General features: G+C 59.4%; 2 protein-coding genes across 2 annotated transcripts; one reads left to right on the top strand and one right to left on the bottom strand.

The window, feature by feature from the left end:
* Nucleotides 1-4,663: 4,663 nt before the first annotated feature.
* Nucleotides 4,664-7,239, bottom strand: POLE4 (DNA polymerase epsilon 4, accessory subunit). Its single transcript, XM_086767377.1, has 4 exons — nt 7,030-7,239; nt 5,786-5,870; nt 5,447-5,488; nt 4,664-5,119 (listed from the first exon to the last, which is right to left on the bottom strand). Exons 1-4 carry the CDS (start codon nt 7,237-7,239, stop codon nt 5,106-5,108), a joined length of 351 nt encoding a protein of 116 aa, XP_086623503.1. The 3' UTR covers nt 4,664-5,105.
* A 605-nt stretch (nt 7,240-7,844) lies between these two features.
* On the top strand, nt 7,845-16,006 carry PRAM1 (PML-RARA regulated adaptor molecule 1). Its single transcript, XM_086767113.1, has 10 exons — nt 7,845-8,626; nt 10,318-10,909; nt 12,187-12,259; nt 12,690-12,802; nt 13,115-13,169; nt 13,473-13,566; nt 13,864-14,026; nt 14,639-14,672; nt 15,233-15,267; nt 15,739-16,006. Exons 1-10 carry the CDS (start codon nt 8,624-8,626, stop codon nt 15,741-15,743), a joined length of 1,167 nt encoding a protein of 388 aa, XP_086623239.1. The 5' UTR covers nt 7,845-8,623; the 3' UTR covers nt 15,744-16,006.
* The last annotated feature ends 341 nt before the right edge of the window (nt 16,007-16,347 follow it).

The following is a 16,347-nucleotide window of genomic DNA, read 5'->3' as shown; positions in this document are numbered from 1 at the left end:
TCTTTCTTTGTGGTTTGATTTCCTTCCCATTCTGCCCCAGAGCATCCCCTTCCTCCTCCTCCTCCTCTTCCTCCTCCATCCCTGCGGCATTGCCGGCAGGCCGGGGCAGGAATGGCACAGCCCAGGCTGGGGAAGGCCAGGAACCTCTTCCCATCTGTCGGGGGGGACCCCAGGCTCTGTGACAGCTGCCCGAGGGGCCGAATTTGGCATCGGCTGTGGCACGTGAGCCTTCATCCCTTGAAGCGATGGAGCAGGGTGCGGCGTACGCTGCTCCGCTTCGCTTTGGGCCCAGCGTGGCCTGACCCAGGTCCCCTCCTATCCTGCTGGCCCAGGCCCGGCCCGGGAGCAGCAGATGGGTGACGTGAGAGGAAGGGGATCGGCTCCGATCTGCCCCGGAATGCGTGCAGATGTGCCCGCAGATGTGCCCGGAACGAGCGCGGCCGCATCCTGGCAGCTGTGCTTACCTAAGCAAGCAGGGATCCCCCGAGGAGCAGCTGCCCAAGCACCTTCCCACACCAATTTCCTGCAAAGATTTGCAAAACAAAGGCATGGAAATCCCCCCGCAGCCCCTTCCCTGGGGACACCCCGGGGGATCGGCCACCCGCCCTCCATCTGCACCCCGAGACAGGGCTGCGGCGAGGCAGAGCCCGTAAGGAGGAGTATTTTGGGGGCACAGCAGTGGTTTTTGTGTTAGAAGTCCCTGTGCACAAAAGCTGCACTGAAGTAGAGGAGTCTCCATTGAACTGAGCTGAAGACATACTTAACGATTAAATATTGTTTAAATAAATATCTCGCTGCTCCCTTAATGATGTTTTAAAGAACTCCTCACCCCAAAGAAAAGGGCGTTTGTTACTTCGTGACACTGATGGACCCAGAAATGAGCAGCACTAAAGCACTTTAATAGCATCCCGTAATACAAATGTGAGATTTTTTACTGCTCTAGTTTGTGCCCAGAGCGTGCTCGCCCATCTCAGAGCACCCACCCCCCCGCTCAAACCCCACCAAGCTGCGCGAAACCAACCTCCAGCCGTTCCTCCCTGCGTCCAGCAGAGCCGCGCACGGTTTCGTAGTAATACCCCGCCTGGGCGACGCGACAGCATTTCTCTTTCACTTTGCAGTTCTCCAGCGTCTGAGCCACCTCCCCGCCTCGTGGGGTCTTGACAAGAGCAGCGTTGAACGTTGTGGGCACGCAGAAAAGCCCCTCTGCAAGGAAACAAGGAAGACATCGAATTCGGGGGCTGCATTGGAGGCCATGGCGGCTGCAGCATCTGCCGGGCGGCACGGATGCAGCACCAGGCTCTGGCGTCCAGCACCGGGTGGGGAAGGAGCTGTTTTCTGCGCCCCGGCTGAGAGTTCGGGGCTCGTTCTGTCACCGGCGCAGGGCCTGGGCGGCAGGGTTTGCTCCTCCACCTCGGGTTCAGACCGCAGGGCAAGGAGAGGCTTTTCTGGGTGCAAATTGTGAATCCCATGAAAGTCCCGTCTCTGGGGAGACAGCCTGAACTATTACACGTTATCTTTGAGAAAAAAGACCTTTGAACAGAAGATATTCATGGCAGCACTTTCCCAGAGACATGCTTTCACACCCGCCAGCTGGGCAGCGGTATTTATCGCTTACCCATTCGGCGTTTCTTACACTGAGGGTGGTGGAGCGCTGGCCCAGGGTGCCCCTCAGCTCTGGGGGAACAGGACCACGTCCTGCTGTGCCTTTCCATTCCCTATTCCAGCTTTAACTAGATAAAAAACTCCCAGGGCCAAAAAAAAAAAAAAGAAGTTACGTTCAGATTCGCCATACCTAGCCTGTCAAGGAAGCTACGCAGAGAGCAGGGCAAGGCAGGGCTTTGGGTGGGCACCCCAAAAGCTGACGTCTTCGCTGCCATGTCACCTCCACGCCAGGACACGTGTCACCTCCGTGGCATGTCCCGGCCCGGGCAGGGGCTCAGCGGCTCCGGGGAAAAACACAGAGGCTCCTCCAGCAACAACTCATGTCCCGTTGGAAGAACGGGCACAGACTGTGCCCGGGCTGCGTTTGAGTGTTCTGCACAGAAAGAACCAGTCTATCCGCTAAACCTCCCAGCTCGTCTCTCGCTCACCGACTACATCAGGATTAAAATCCCCGTTGCCAGAGCTGAGGGCAGCAGGACGGTGAGCGGACAGCTGAGCCAGGCTTGTGTCCTGGCTCTGAACCGGCGCTCGTCTCTCCCTGTGCCAGCCTGGGGGTGCAGGTGCTCCAGGGTTTGTGTCTGGTTCCTGGCTTTAAAACAGTCCTGAGATTTCCTGCCCCCCCCCCCCCCCCCCCCCCCGCCCCAGCTACCTCATCAGCTGCTGGAGGAGATTTCTTTATTCCGGGACGGGGCTGTGTTATTTCTGAAAGTAAATCTGGGATGTCTGAAGAGTGGCCACAAGACGAGAACCAATTTCTGGAAGGCAGCATTCCCAGGTGAGATTTAACATCCTCCTCCAGCCCCCCTGCTTCTCCGGGGTTGCCAGTCTTTAACATGACACTGCAAGTGTCAGCCTGACTTCAGGGGGAAACGCCAGAAGGAAAGTGCGGAGACCTGCCCGAGGGCGGAGGTGACACAAGGGCCAGTCCACATTTCCCAGCCCCGGGCCATCGTCACCGAATGAGCCGCTGCCCATTAGCATCGCGAGCACCTTCCAGTCACACGTCTGGGAAGTAAATGCTGATTCTCCCACCTCTGGAAAAAAAAAGCCCTTCACACTGCCTAATTTCCTTCCCCGCTTGCTGTGTCTTGCAGTCGGATTGCACAAGCTGCAAACAGGTTTCCTTGCTCGTCCTCTCTGCCGAGGGCTCCAGCACGTGCGGTCACATCACCCCAGTTGTAATTCACCGCCTTTCCTGCCTGAGCTGGGAGGAGGAACAAAGCACCGAGCACAAATCTGCAGCCACCTCCTGTCTTGAACCTCACGGCTCCAGCACAGGAGGAGATTCAGAGTAGGAACAGACGTGACCCATCTGACCGCTCAGACTTGGCTGGCTGGGCTGAACACCCTCCCCGATTAATTACGCCAAGACGAGGCTGCGTTTAGCAGTTATTTCACCTTAGGACATCAGTCCCCTGCTCTCGGCTACTTCCAGTTTACTGCAGTGCAAGCTCTGTAAGAGTGAGAGGAGCAATCTCACACAGCACCAAAATCCCCGAAGCTTTCTGCACGGCAGCTTTCTCTGAGACAAACCCCAAATTGTTTGCTGAGAGCAGACAATCCCCCGCGCTGCTCAGAGTGAAGCGCCACCGAAATCACGCGCTGTGCCCACGCAGAAGCATCAGATGCGAACGAAGCCCGCACACAGCCTCACACCACGCACGCACGAGCCCTTTTCACTCCTGTGCAAGAGGCCAAAGCCGTGCCAAAGACAACGGGAAGGAAAAGGAACTTCCCAGCAAAGAGGGGAGCATGCACGAGCCCTGCGAAGACGACTACAGCTACTGGGTCCCGCATGCTGCACCCGAGGGAGCACAGAAAGGCCCCCAGTATCCCCAGTACTTATACTGGGCCCCTCTTAGCAGTAGAGGTGCATGGCTCAGAGACAGACGGGTTTGCGTATCGCCACCAAATGTCCCCAGATTGTGATCTGAACCGACACCCCGCAGCCTGGGCGGCGATGGCGTCTCTCCCGTGTCTGCGTGAGCGATCGGGCTTCCAGCAAACGCCAAAGCGTTTCTCGAGAGCAAGCGGGTTGGCTCCCAGCCTGGGGAAGCTCCCTCGGGGGGATCTTTGTTCTTACCATCACTTTCAAACTAATTCCGTTTGTGGTGACTCAGAGTCACTTTCAAGTCCCCTCGTTTGAAAGGAACACGCATCCTTCGTCCTCGCTCATCGCATTCAACGGCCTTTTATCCAGGGACAACTCTCTTACCGCTCTGCAGCGCCAACACGCAGACAAAGCTGGCTCTTTGACAAAAATGGCAATGCGGGGCAACGCAGCCACATCAACGGTGACAGCACGCTCCTCACAACTGCACAGAGAGGCCTGCAGCTCTGGTTTCGCCTCTTTTCCGTGCAACGGAGCCCAGCAGCCGAGAGGAGGCACGTTTCTCTCTAGCTGCTTAAATACACGTAGGGAAGCACTAATCTCCGAGTCCTGGAAACAGCAGAGGCACAGAGTGCCTGAGTGCTGTAAGGGGCTCGCGCAGGCACGCTGGTCGAGGGCGGCAGTGTGTCCTGAACACTTGCTGCACGTGGCTCTTAATTACAAACTCGGGATCTCTGCACCGACTTGGCCAAGCGCACATAGCAGGGACAAGGTCACATTCCCAGAGAAATTTTTTTTTGCCAGATACAGGAATGAGAGCACACAAGAGAACAGTGATGGCAGCATAACACATCTTACACCAGTCTGGCATTCAAAATAGGGTTTGGGGGGTTTGGGTGGGTTTTTTTGGCTATAGCGACTTACGGGTGCAGCAATCACAGAAATTTATGGAAGCTGTACACCCCTAGGAACAAGCCAAGTCTCCCTGGAGCTCACACATAGTTCCTGGAGGACACGGGGCTTCGCTGGGACAGATGCCTTGAGGAAATAATTCGCAAAAGCAGAATGCTGTTGGAAGGCACCCGTTCCAAACCACGCCGTTCACCACAGGGCTAGAGGAACACCACCGCCTTTGTCCCAGCAGCACAGAGGGGAAATACAGACAGCTGCTCAACAACAACAACAAAATATTTAATTGTGTTCAGCCAAGAAACAAACATATACAAAGAAAAATACATTTCCATTAAAAAAAAAAATTCACCATGCCCGGGCATCTGAGCCAAGCCCCTCTCCACGCACGGCTTCGCGGTGCTGGAGTACCCGGGGAGGCTGGGACCACCCCTCCCAGCAACGGCCGCGTGACCTGGCCAAAGCCGGAGAGCAGTCTGCACTGCGGCCACAGGGCACAGTGAAGTGACATACAAAATGTGTATGAAAAAATATGCATTTTAAATAAAGAACTTACAACAACTTCAACTTTATACAAAATATCACGGTTGCCATTTCAGTGTCTCCATTCTAGGAACTATTCTCGAACTCTCAACGTCCTGTTTTCTACCCCACGCCCATCTCCGCAGTCTCTTTCTCCAGGAGAGCTCCGTCTCTGTCCAGCTCAGTCCAAAGTACCTAAAAATGAAAAAAAAAATAAAATTTCAGGAATCAGAAACGCAGTTATAGGAACAAATAGAACTTGTTTACAAGCTGCCATAGGAATATGCAGTAACTTTTAAAAGTTTAAGCAAATGACACACGAGTAAAACCAAATCTAGCTAAAAAGTATTGCACGGGTCTCAGGGTTGATTTGTCTTTCACCTCTCCAAGAGGGGCATAACTTGTTACACTATTAATTATTAAAGATGTGGAAACAGAGGGCTCTGCAAATAATTAAGCTCTTTCTCTCCCAAGGAGATTACACAAAACACTGCAACCAAGTGAAAACGAGTAGAAACTCACCTTCCAGAAAAGCAAATTCATCAATAGCTTCAATGGCGTTATCTGCAAAGCAAATTGAAAACAATTAACACACATACCCGACTCCAGACCTGCATCTGCTTCAAACAGCAGCATTTGAAATTCAGCACAGTGCAGTGACCAGCTCCAATGAGGGTTACTTGGTTTGGAGCTGGTGTGTGAAATCATTAGCATAATATTTAGTAGAAGAGAGGTTTTTCTCTCCTGTCTTCAGAGAAAGAAAAACAAGCGCCTGTGATGGCTTCATCACACTGGGACAAGCAGAAAAACCCCCACGCCAGCGGCCCTCTGCCCCGGACAGCACAGAGCACGCTGGCATACCCAGGTCTTTTCTCTGCAGAGTTTTCCTCTTCCCTTGCTGGGCGTAAACATACGCATCTTTGGCTATGGTTTCAACAAACAGCTCCTGCAAAGCGAAAACAAGACAGTTTCACACAGGGGACGAGACGGGGGAGAGAGAATATCCTGAGGGAACAGCCTACAAGACTTCAGGAAGAAACCAGAATCTCCATCTTAACGTGTCCCCTTTCCAATGAACAGCTGAAAACAGCAAATGAAGTTGTTGGGCAGGGATGGAGACGAGAAGTAACAAGGAAGGAGAGGAGGCCGAGAGCGTACTGGACGGCGACAGTTTCTCTGAACGGGTCTGGGAGACGAGCCACATGCAACTGCTCCCAGAGCACCTTCTGAAGGAGGAAAGGCGACCGGCGCTCAGCGGATGAAGCGGCTGGAGCACGACCGTCCCCGTGTGCCGCCCAGCAGACACCGCAGCTGCGGGAAGCCGGCAGCAGGCCTAGGAGCTACCGCGGGGAGACACCGCAAGGGAGAGAGCAGGGTCTGCACACGGGTGCTGCTCTCGCACGACACCAAAGCCGTGCCACCAAACACACCTCGCCTGTGCAACCAGAGACTCCTTCTAAGGGAGGAAAAACCCCTCACTGCTCTGCTTGGCACGGCACAGACCCTCAACGCGCAATCGGGGCAAGCTAGAAATCCGCCCGAGCGGGCACAGGGCCCCTGAGAGCAGCTTCCCGCAGCCACGTTCACACCACGGAGACAGCGGCCAGCTCCGGGCGTTTCTTCCCGCCGCCAGGCAGGCTTCGGCGGGACCCCTGCCGAAGGCGGGCGCGTTGCCGCTTCTCCCACGGCTTCGCCAGCTTTCCGCCCGTGACGTCCCTCGGGGTACTGAACCCAACACACGCCCATCGCCGCAAAAACCAAACCCGGCACGCGCTGGCTTCCAGGCGGACGGCCGGGTGAGGGCCGGGGCTGCCGTCCCGCTCCACGCCTCGACACCTCGGGACGGGTGCCCGGCTACCCCTGCGCCCGCTCTGCCTGCTGACCGGGCAAGGCGAGGACCCCCCTCAAACCCTCCTAAAAAAAAAAAAAAAAAAGGAAAAAACTCTTTGAAAAAGCCAAGCGAGCAGCTCCACAGAGCACAGCGTCGGGGGCTGTGGCTCGCAGGGCCCGGCGCGGCTCAGCCGGCTCCCTCCACCCGCGGCCCCGGCCCCGGCCCCGGCCCGGCAGCGGCGGCCTCCCAACCGCCGCCGGGCCCCCGTGCTCACCGTGGCCCGCGCCAGGACGAACACGGCCTCCTGGCTGGCCAGGCTGACGTCCGGGTCCGCCTTCACCAGCGCCTTCACCCGCGCCAGCGGCAGCCGCGCCAGGCGGGCCGGGCCGGGCGGCCCCGCGCCCGCCACCTCCTCGCCCGGCCCCGCCGCCTCCGCCGCCGCCGCCGCTGCCACCGGTACCGGTACGGCCGCCGCCGCCGCCATCCCGCGCCCCAGGGCCGCGCCTGCGCGGGGCCGCCGCGGGGAGGGGCCGGGCCGCGCGTGCGGTTGCGGGGCCGGGAGCGGGGCTGGTCGCAGAGCCGCCGCCCGCCGCGACCCTCGGCTGGGCCCTGAGCGCCCCCTCACCCCCACGGGGGGGCCCTGAGCTGCCCCTCACCCTCGTCCCCCCGGAAACGCAGCCCTGCTGCCTCCTCACCGCCCGCCCCAGCACGGGCTCTGAGCTCCCCGTCATCCCTGTCCCGCCCAAGGTGGGCTCCCTGCCAGCCCTTCGCCCCCAGACGGGGCTCTGCCCCCCCCCCAAACAGGGCCCTGCAGCGGGGCAGGCGGTGATGGGGACCCACCTCCCCGAAGAGGTGACCGTCGCCACCGGCCGCCCACCCTGGGTCCCCATTTCGGCTCACGGCGGGTCTGTGTGGGAAGTCCCGACATCCCGCTCTCCATCCAACCTCTGGCTGGTGGGATCAGACCCTCCAGCGCTCACCTTGGGCACCCACCGCCCTCGGCAGGACCCCCAGGACCATCACCCTTGGCCAACACGTGCCCATCTCAGCCTTCCCCACGTCCTCAACTCACTGCCTTATCCCTAAAACCAACCGCGGGCAGGAGCCGCCGCGGGCTCTGCTGGTGGGACATCTTCCGAAGGGCTGGCGGGACACGCCGCCTCGGGGCAGGGACATCAGCGCCTGCTCACAGCTGGCCGTGGGGCTTGACTCAACCTCTCAGACCTTTCCTGCCTCTGAGGTAATAAACAGTGAAACCAGGACGTTTCAACACAAAGATGGCCTAACTCGGTGCCAACGCCGCGCAGAACGCTTCCTCTGCGTTCCGGTGGAGCTTGGCTCTTCAAGACAGCAAATGTCGCCGGGTTTCAGACACGCCGGGAGCCCCCGTCCCCAGCCGTCCTGCGCTCCTGCAGAGCTCGGCTGTGCTGGTTTTGCCAAGCAACCCCCACGAGTTGCCTCCTCCCTTTGCCGTCCCCATGGGGCTCTGAAGACCTGACCTGCAGCAGGTCACATCGGCCTCCGTGGCAAGAACGGAACCTGCATCCCGGAGTCGCACCCTGAACCCCAGGCTCTTTTCTGGAAGAGACTCCATAAGGGCTCAGCTTCCAAAGTCCAAGCTAGCGGTGCACCAAGAGCTGCTCCTCCTCCTCTTCCACCTCCTCCTCCTCCTCATGCAGTTTCACGTTCAGGCTACAGCGACTTCCTGACGTTGCACGCAGCTTCTCACCAACCGTTAGGAAAGAACTTCTGGTTTCAGGGGAGGGGGACCTCAGAGGGCCTTGCCTTGCACCAGTCCCCCTGCCTGGATGCCTCCAGTGGCCTTTAGAAAGGAGGTGAGCACACAGGAAAGCGTCCGCTGATGGGAAATGGTGAGTAAGAACTGGACCTGGTCTGCACTGGACCTGAGGACGGGGCACGGGGAGTGGGGCCATGCCTGCTGCTTGGCAAGGCTTTGGCGGTGTCCTTGCGCGGGGCTGGATCCCGCCGAGACCCTTGTTGCTCCTGGAGGACAAAGTCCTCCTCAGAGGCACATCTCTGAGCTGGTTGGAGCTTCCAAGGTCCCTGCCCAGTTCCCGGTCTCAGTGCGGGATTCGCTGGGTGACGTTACGGAATCTGTGGAAGGGGAGGAGGCCGCACTCTGCCAGCGTCCAGGAGAGCTCCTGCCAGCGCACAGTGTGTTGGAAAAGTTGGGGTTGATCCTGGTGACAGTGGTGCTGCGTCCCACAGGTACGCCTGAGGGCTCCGTGTGGGTCCCAGCCCATGGAACAGCTCCAGAATCGGTGGTTACAAACCTCTGAGTTGTTTAGGTGCCGAAAATCCCAGCGGCACGTCAGAGAATCTGGGCAAAGTAGCTTGTTTTCACTAGTTTGGGTGAAAGCCCCGCTGCCTGGGGTGCAGGAAACAGCGAACCTGCGCTGCCTTCCCATGGGCTAAGCTCAGAGTGCGCTGTTTGCAGCGTGTACCAGGGAGATCGGGGTGACTGCCTGGGGGTGCGAGGGGAACTTGCACTTTTTTAGGTGTGCATCCATTTGAGCACTTACGTCTAACAATATTGTGCTAGCTTCTTTGCATACCAGCCCTCCTGTTGTGAAAGACAAAAGTTACGCAAGCACAAAGCCAAACTGACATCCCAGAGGAAGGAGAACTTCAAAATCAGAGCCTACGGCTGGCCCAGGGCACGCGGAGCAGCCGGCTCCGCAGCAAGGGGACACTGTGGTCCGGCGACGAGGGGTGGGAGGAAGATGGGGGGGGCAAGGTGGTCCCTCCTGTAAGGTCCATCTGAGGAGCTTAGGGAAAAGGTAACCCCCCGCCACCTGAGTTTTGTGCCATACCTGGAACCCGGCACTCTGCTTCCAAAAGTCACCCGGACACCTCCTGGCAGCCTTTCTCTGGAGGCCTGAAAAGGTGCTTTTTTGGTCATTCAGGAAGCCAGGGGCAGCTCTGCGCTGCGGCCAGCGTGTCCCAGTTCACACGCGCATGGTATGAGCAGCACAGGAAACCCCCTGGTCACAAAAGTAGGGCAGATCTGCTGCATCTTGGCCTTTTTTTTTTTTTTTTTGTGCACACAGGCTTTGGCAAGATGAGTTTCAGCAGCACTGTCCTGGGTTGTCCTCTGGGGAGGGACACCGGTGGCTCTGTGTGGTCTCCCCCACCAACTCCGTGGTTTACCACGGACCTGGGAACCAGGAGCAGGGCGAGGCAGGCTGCTCCCAGCTGAGCCCTGAGCGATCTCTGCGTCTCCAATTCTGCCCTCCGGAGGTTTGCTACTAGCAGGATGTGATCCCCCGCCCCATCCCTCTCTTTTGATGGTCCCTGGTAGGGGACGAAGGGTGGATCAGACCCAAAGCCTCCATGAAACGCCTCCTGGGTGCCCTCACGGAGGTGGGACCTGTTCCCCATCTGGTGCAGCACAGTGTTGTTTTCTCAGGCACGCTCCAGGACCACATTTCATGGGGGAGTCTTAGTGTCAGGCCATGTTGAGGAAATACTGCATTCCTGGGGGGCTCTGACTCGTTTTGCTCCGTGGTGTTTTAACTAGAGTTTTTCTTGATGGTCGCAGACACATCTGGAGGCGAAAGAGGCCGTGGTGAGGCACCTACGGGCAAAGCTCCAGGGGAATAGGAAAGACCCTCCCGAAGCAGGCGGCTGGCCGGGGAGTCGTGCTGCGGCGGATGGACAGACCCCCTCACCGGGCTCCAAGGGCGAGCCGCCTCCTGAGCCCCACCAGACGAGGAGGGTGGGCTTCAGCAGGGTTTCTCCATCTCACAGTAAAGGTCAGAGCGTGGGCCAGCATTCACCTCCTCATCCCGTCCCTGAGCCCCCGGGACGGATGGTGCGACTGAAGAAGGGGATCGCTCCAGACACCAGCTTCCCCCCAGTCCCCGCAAAACCAGGAGGAGATGCAGTCAACAGGGAGGTGGGAGCCACCTCCCATCCTCCCCAGAGAAGCCCAGCCCTGCAGTCACGGCCACGTGCCAAAGACAAGGGTGCTCCAGTGGTTCCTGCCCGCGGGACAGGGCAGCCGGCTCTTCCTCGGAGGAAGCCTTTGCCACACGTCAAGGCGCTGGGAGCAAGGCCGGCCAAGCCCCAGCGCCCTCCGGTAGTGGATCTGGAGAAGTTCGGTGCGGCTGCACATCCTGGGACACCCAGCTGTGAGTAACGTGAGGGATGCTGACAGACTGGAGCGAGCCCAGTAAGACGGCTGGGGGCTGGAGCATGCGGGGGAAGAGAGGCTGAGCCCCAGGCTTGTTTGGCTGGGAGGAGTGAAGGGGAGATCCTCTCACCGCCCACAGCTGCCCAACGGGAGGAGGAAATGGAGCCAGGCTCTTCCCGGAGGTGCCCGGGAGCAGGACCCAGCAACAGGCATGAGCTGCAGCAGGGGAAATTCAGTTAGATGTTAGGAGAAGGCTCTTTCCTGCGAGCGTGGTGCAGTTCTGCAGGGAGGTGGGTGTCTCTGTCCTTGGAGATGCTCCGTTGTCACCTGGATGAGGCCCTAGACCACCTGCTCTGTCCCTGAGGCCAGCCCTGCCCCGAGCAGGAGGTGGGGTGACGCTCCAAAGGTCCTTCCCAACCCGGGGAGGGAGTGAGCTGCTCTCCGCAAGTCCTACAAACCAGCCGTTGTCAAGTCTCACGGGGACTGAGGCAAGCTTGAACACCTCGAATTACACCCCTGCCCCGACCTAGTCAGGGATGTCCCTGCTCCTTGCAGGGGGGTTGGACTAGATGACCTTTGAAGGTCCCTTCCAACCCTAACCATTCTATGATTCTATGATTCTATGATTCTATGATTTTTGTTAATTTTCAGGGCAACCTGACCATTTTTAGAGCCTGGTGTACGATTGCGCGTTACTTGGTACAGTAACCCAGCGGAGCGGTGACTCTGTACCGCAGATCTCCGTGCCGGGTGTTGGTTGGTCTGGTTGGCCAGGCTGGTGATAAAAATAAGGAGATTTTAGCAGGGATGTAGGCGTGCTGGCGATTGCACAGGGCGCGGCAGCACGTTCTGGCTGATGATACTCCTGAGCACATGGAGGTATCCAGGGCTGGCCCTGACTTGGGTACAGACCTGGAGTTTCGGGTTTTTGCACATTCAAAATATCTGTTTTGGCCTCTTCTCCTCCCCTTTCATCACTGGTCCAGGGAGGAAGTAACATTAGGGGCATAAGAACGGGAAAATGTATATTCAAGCCCCATTGGGCCCTCCAGTGAGGTGTGTCCCAGTGTGCTGGGAAAAAAGAAAATCCGCAGACGGGCCATGGAGTAAAATCGCCTTGCTGGCTCCAGATGTGCAGTCAGCTTCATCTCCCTGCATCCCCCTGCACTAAATCTAGCCCAGGGCAGGTCTGACCCGCTGGGGGGATGGTTGAGGTTAAGGAGAAAATGTGAAATAATGCCTCGCTGCTCCCTTCCATTCCTCTTTTTACCACAGGTTACCTGAAACCAGGCTGCATGGCGTCAGCTCCGGCACAGTTCCCACCGCGGGACTCTTTGCCTGTATCGGGGTAAGGAGTGAGGCAGCACTCCTGTTCTAGGTGGCTTCCAGGCTGCCTTGACTCGGTGGGAAGGGCAAGAGCGGGAACAGCAAGAGGGTCCTTGGGATTTCCGGTTGCTCCGGCAGCCCAGCGTGGGACAGCCCCTTGTGCAGGCCGCTCCCGCTGCGCAAAGCGCCGTCCTTCCTGGGCTGCGTTACCACACTGGTCTGCTGCGGCCGTTGCACCCCACTGCCCATCTCTTGCACCCCAGGCTCCTTTGCGGAGCCTTGTGAGGAGCTGCTGGCACGTGGTGCGGAGCTTTGTCCCGCTCTGCCGGCGGCCAGCCCGTGGGCAGCCCCTCTGCCCGTTGCCCACCCTCCTCCTGGCAGTCTCCATCCTGCCCTTGGCCCCCAGTGCTGTCGCTGCAACAGCTTCCTAATCGCCGTCTGCCTCCTCGCAGGGATGAAGGTGAGGTCTATGACGACGTAGAGCCCGTTGGGCTGCTCGGGAGAGGCCAAGGCTTTCCGCTGCCCACCGTGTCCCAGCCGCCGGCGCGTCCCCAGCGCCAAGGAGGTAGGTACCGGAGGGGCTGGGGTGCTGGGAGGGTAAGCGCTGCAGCTCAGCGTGCCTCAGGCCGCGAGGAGCCACGGGCAGCAGGGGAGCCCAGCCTGCTGCCCCCACGCACGGGAGGGCGATGGGTTTCTCTGCTGCCTTGTAAGAGGGCACAGGAAACCTTGATGCCCCCGGCGCTCAGTGGGCAGGCTCAAGGTCCGCTCCCAGGAGGAGAAAGCTCGTGGTGCTGTTTGTCTTGTGTCCTGCCTCAGCGGCTGTCTGCACTGTGTGGCAGCCTCACGGCAGCACCGCTCTGGGGGTTTGGTTTTCCAGGTGGAGATGCTGGTCGAGCCTCTGACAGGGTGGCCTTGCTGGCAGCTGCACAGAGGTAACAGGGGTTTGTGCTCTTTCTGTCCCAAAACGGCTGGGGCTCCTTGCTGCTTTGACAAAACCCGTGGTTTAACGGTCTCTGCTGGGCTCACGATAGAAATGTCCGTGGTAAGCAGCACAGGCAGGAGGTGTAACCTGGCCTGGGAGACCCAGCAGCGCAGGAGGGAGGCACCTTCGGGCGCTGGGTGAGAGGCCGCGCAGCGAAATGCGATGGGGCAGCAGCCGGGCTGTGAGAAGGGGAAGGGAGGGAGCAGAGCGTGGGGTCACCTGAGCGTTCCGGTGACTCACAACGACTCTGCAGACAAACCCAGGTCTCCCAGAAGACGAAGCCAATGACACTCAAGGAATGCAAGAAGGAAGAGAAGGCAGACAGGGAGTTTCAGAAGAAATTCAAGGTGAGCAGCACAAGCGGTTGCTTATCTCTCTAAGCTCCTCCTGACCCCAGAAAGGGCACAACACAGAGAGCAGCTGTGCTCCCCAGAGACCGGGCAATACCGGACAGACCCGGACAGATACCAATACCCCGGCCAGACCCGCCCGTTCCCCACTGCCGTCCCCAGCTCGGCTCGGTCCCGCAGACCGTCCGGCTGGAGAGGGACCTGCTCGTTCCGAGAAGGGGGAGCAGCTGGAGCTGCCCGGCTCACGCTGCCCTGGTGTGGTGGCCGAGCTGAGCGCTGCTGTCTGCGTTTCAGTTCGAAGGCAGCATCAGCGTCCTGACTCAGATGATGGTTGACCCTGCAGCGATGGAGAAGAGGGGTGGAGGGAAGAACCTGCCGCTGAGACGAGGAGAAGTTCTTGATGTCATTCAGTTCACGAGTGAGGAGCAAATCCTCTGCCGCAACAGCCAGAGGAGGTGTAAGTCTGCGGGGGCTGAGGCTTTGCCCGCAGCAAGGGCCACAGCACGCAAAGTTTTGGGAACAAGTTTCCTCACGCACACACCCCCCGGCAGACAGCGGGAGACCTCCACTTGCTGTTAGACAGACCCGACGCGTACCCCGGGCCTCAAACATTCCCACTTCTCTTTGCACAAACATCCTGCTCGTCCTCCAGCATTTCTGCTCTCAGCTGGGCTTGTCCCCTCTGCTAAAAACCTTCGCAGTTCCCAGAGCCTCCCGGCCGCCAGCCCGGCACTCTGGGCTTTGCCGTAGGCACGGACTGCGCAAGCCGTGTTGGGACCAAAGGACGCTCAGGTGCAAGGGGCTGCAGGTTCCCCAGGCAGCAAGCTGGGGATCGAGCTCTTCCCAGCTCGCTGCCCCCCAGCCTGGCAGGCTCATGCCCTGCGCTGCCCCGGGCCGGTTTCTCCCAAGGGCCCAGCTCAGCGTCCCAGAGCTGGGCTCCTCCTCGCCCCCAGCTCTCCCTGGGGACGCAGGACGCTGCTAAACCCTACTGTGCTGGGCAGGGGCGGGTGCTGGGGTGAGACCCCTGCTCCCAGCACGACCTGACATGCTTCTCCTCTCTCTGTTGCAGACGGCTACGTGCCCCGGGCCATGATGCTACACCTGTGAGTACAGTGCCTCTCCCCAGCCCCTTCCTCCCCGCTCCCCAGGCTGGAGCCATTGCCCAGCACCAGGCCAGCCCTGGCCTTTGAGTGCCAACTCCAAGCCACCCAACCCAGGCAACGACCATGACCATAACCCCAGTTAGTTACCCTGCGGGTGGAATCGGCCATTTCTGGTGTCAGGAGAGGTTCTGGCACGGGCAGCCATCCCCAGGCTGCGGTCCCTCATGTGGGACCTGCCCAGACGCTGCCCAGGTGTGGCATGGTGCAATGGGCCAGCACTGCCCTGCATGCGGCCAGGGCTGCGGCTCCTGGCAGCCTGGGACAGGGCCACCACTCATGCGCAATGCCAGAGCCGTGCTCACCCATGGCAGAGGATTCTGCCTCTGTGAGAGCGCGAGGCTGGGAGGAGGTGAACGGGGCCGTGTCGGGGACGGCAGAGCCTGTAGATGTTAGGAGAGATGGGACAGATGGCAGCAGGAGCTGGCCCTTGCCTCAGCGCTGGGAGGCGGTGGGGACACGGCGTCCAGGCTGCTCACAGCACCCCGTCCTTTTCCTCGCAGCGACACTGACATCTACGACGACGTTGAGATTTACGGTAGGTGCTGCCGTAGCCCTTTCACCAAGCGCTGGGTGCTGCTTCCTGGCTCGGGTGGGCTGCAGCGATCCCCACGCCAGCACCAGCGGCTCCACTGCAGCCCCCTTGCTGGTCCCTCACCTTCCCGCTCTCTCCTCGCTCTCTGTGGTTCCTCTCTCTAGGACAGGCCTTCCTTTCTCCCAGCTCCCCGCAGGCCCTCGTGTTCCTCTGTTCCCGAGTATTTGGACTTTCTCGCAGCCTTCCCCTTCTCAGCTTGCTCCTTTCACTGCTAGTCCCAGGGACCCTCGATGTCCTTTGTCACATCCCTGACCTCCCAGACGACTTGGGATGACTTTTCCCAAGCAGTTGCTCGCTCCCGGCGTGCAAACTCCATCCCCTGGCTCGCAGGCGGCTCTGAGGATGGAGCTGGTAGAGACAGCTGTATCTGAGCTGTGCCCACGAGCAAACCTGTTCTCCAATTCTGCCTGGCAGGCTGAGCGGGCCGTGCCAAAGCCAAAGGCACGAGGCAGCACCAGCAGAGACTCCCCAGGGGCCGAAACATGCAGAGCACCACGTGCCGTGCTCCTGCTTTGGAAGGAGCTCCGCTTCCTCCGGGCCAGCCTGCAAAAGCCACCGTGTCCCTGCCGGAACGGCAGCCAGGCCGGTCAGTGCGCTGCAGGGCTGCGGGTCCTGTCCCGTGGGGGCAGCGGGTTCAAGGGGACCCTCGAGTCGAGCCTTCTCCGTGGCTTTGTTTTGTCTGTGTGAAATACAGCAATGATCTGGGAGGGTCTCCGGGTCTTATTTGGGGGTGCAGGGTTTAAAATGCAGGGCAGAGAGGATTTAATTCAGAGAGGTTTTACTATTTCTCCGTTCCCAGCGCATCCTCAGCCTGGGAACAGTGCCGGGGGGAGCACAAATCCTGTGGCAGCACCCAGATCCTTTTGGATTGGGAACAGCGATGCGAAGGGAATTCTGGAGCTGAATCCCTGCTCCTGGCCGGCAGCGCGTGGCCCTGCTCCCGGGGCTGCAGGGTTAACCTGGGAGGGTCCGGCAGGATGCCAAGCCCAGATTAACTGGTTGAAGATGTCACTTTCCATTACG

Source organism: Chlamydotis macqueenii, chromosome 26 (genome assembly GCF_036417535.1).
Source record: "Chlamydotis macqueenii isolate bChlMac1 chromosome 26, bChlMac1.mat, whole genome shotgun sequence".
In the NCBI taxonomy this organism is placed as follows: domain Eukaryota; kingdom Metazoa; phylum Chordata; class Aves; order Otidiformes; family Otididae; genus Chlamydotis; species Chlamydotis macqueenii.
Note: the sequence above shows the minus strand (reverse complement) of the source record. Positions and strands in the feature narration are given on the sequence as shown.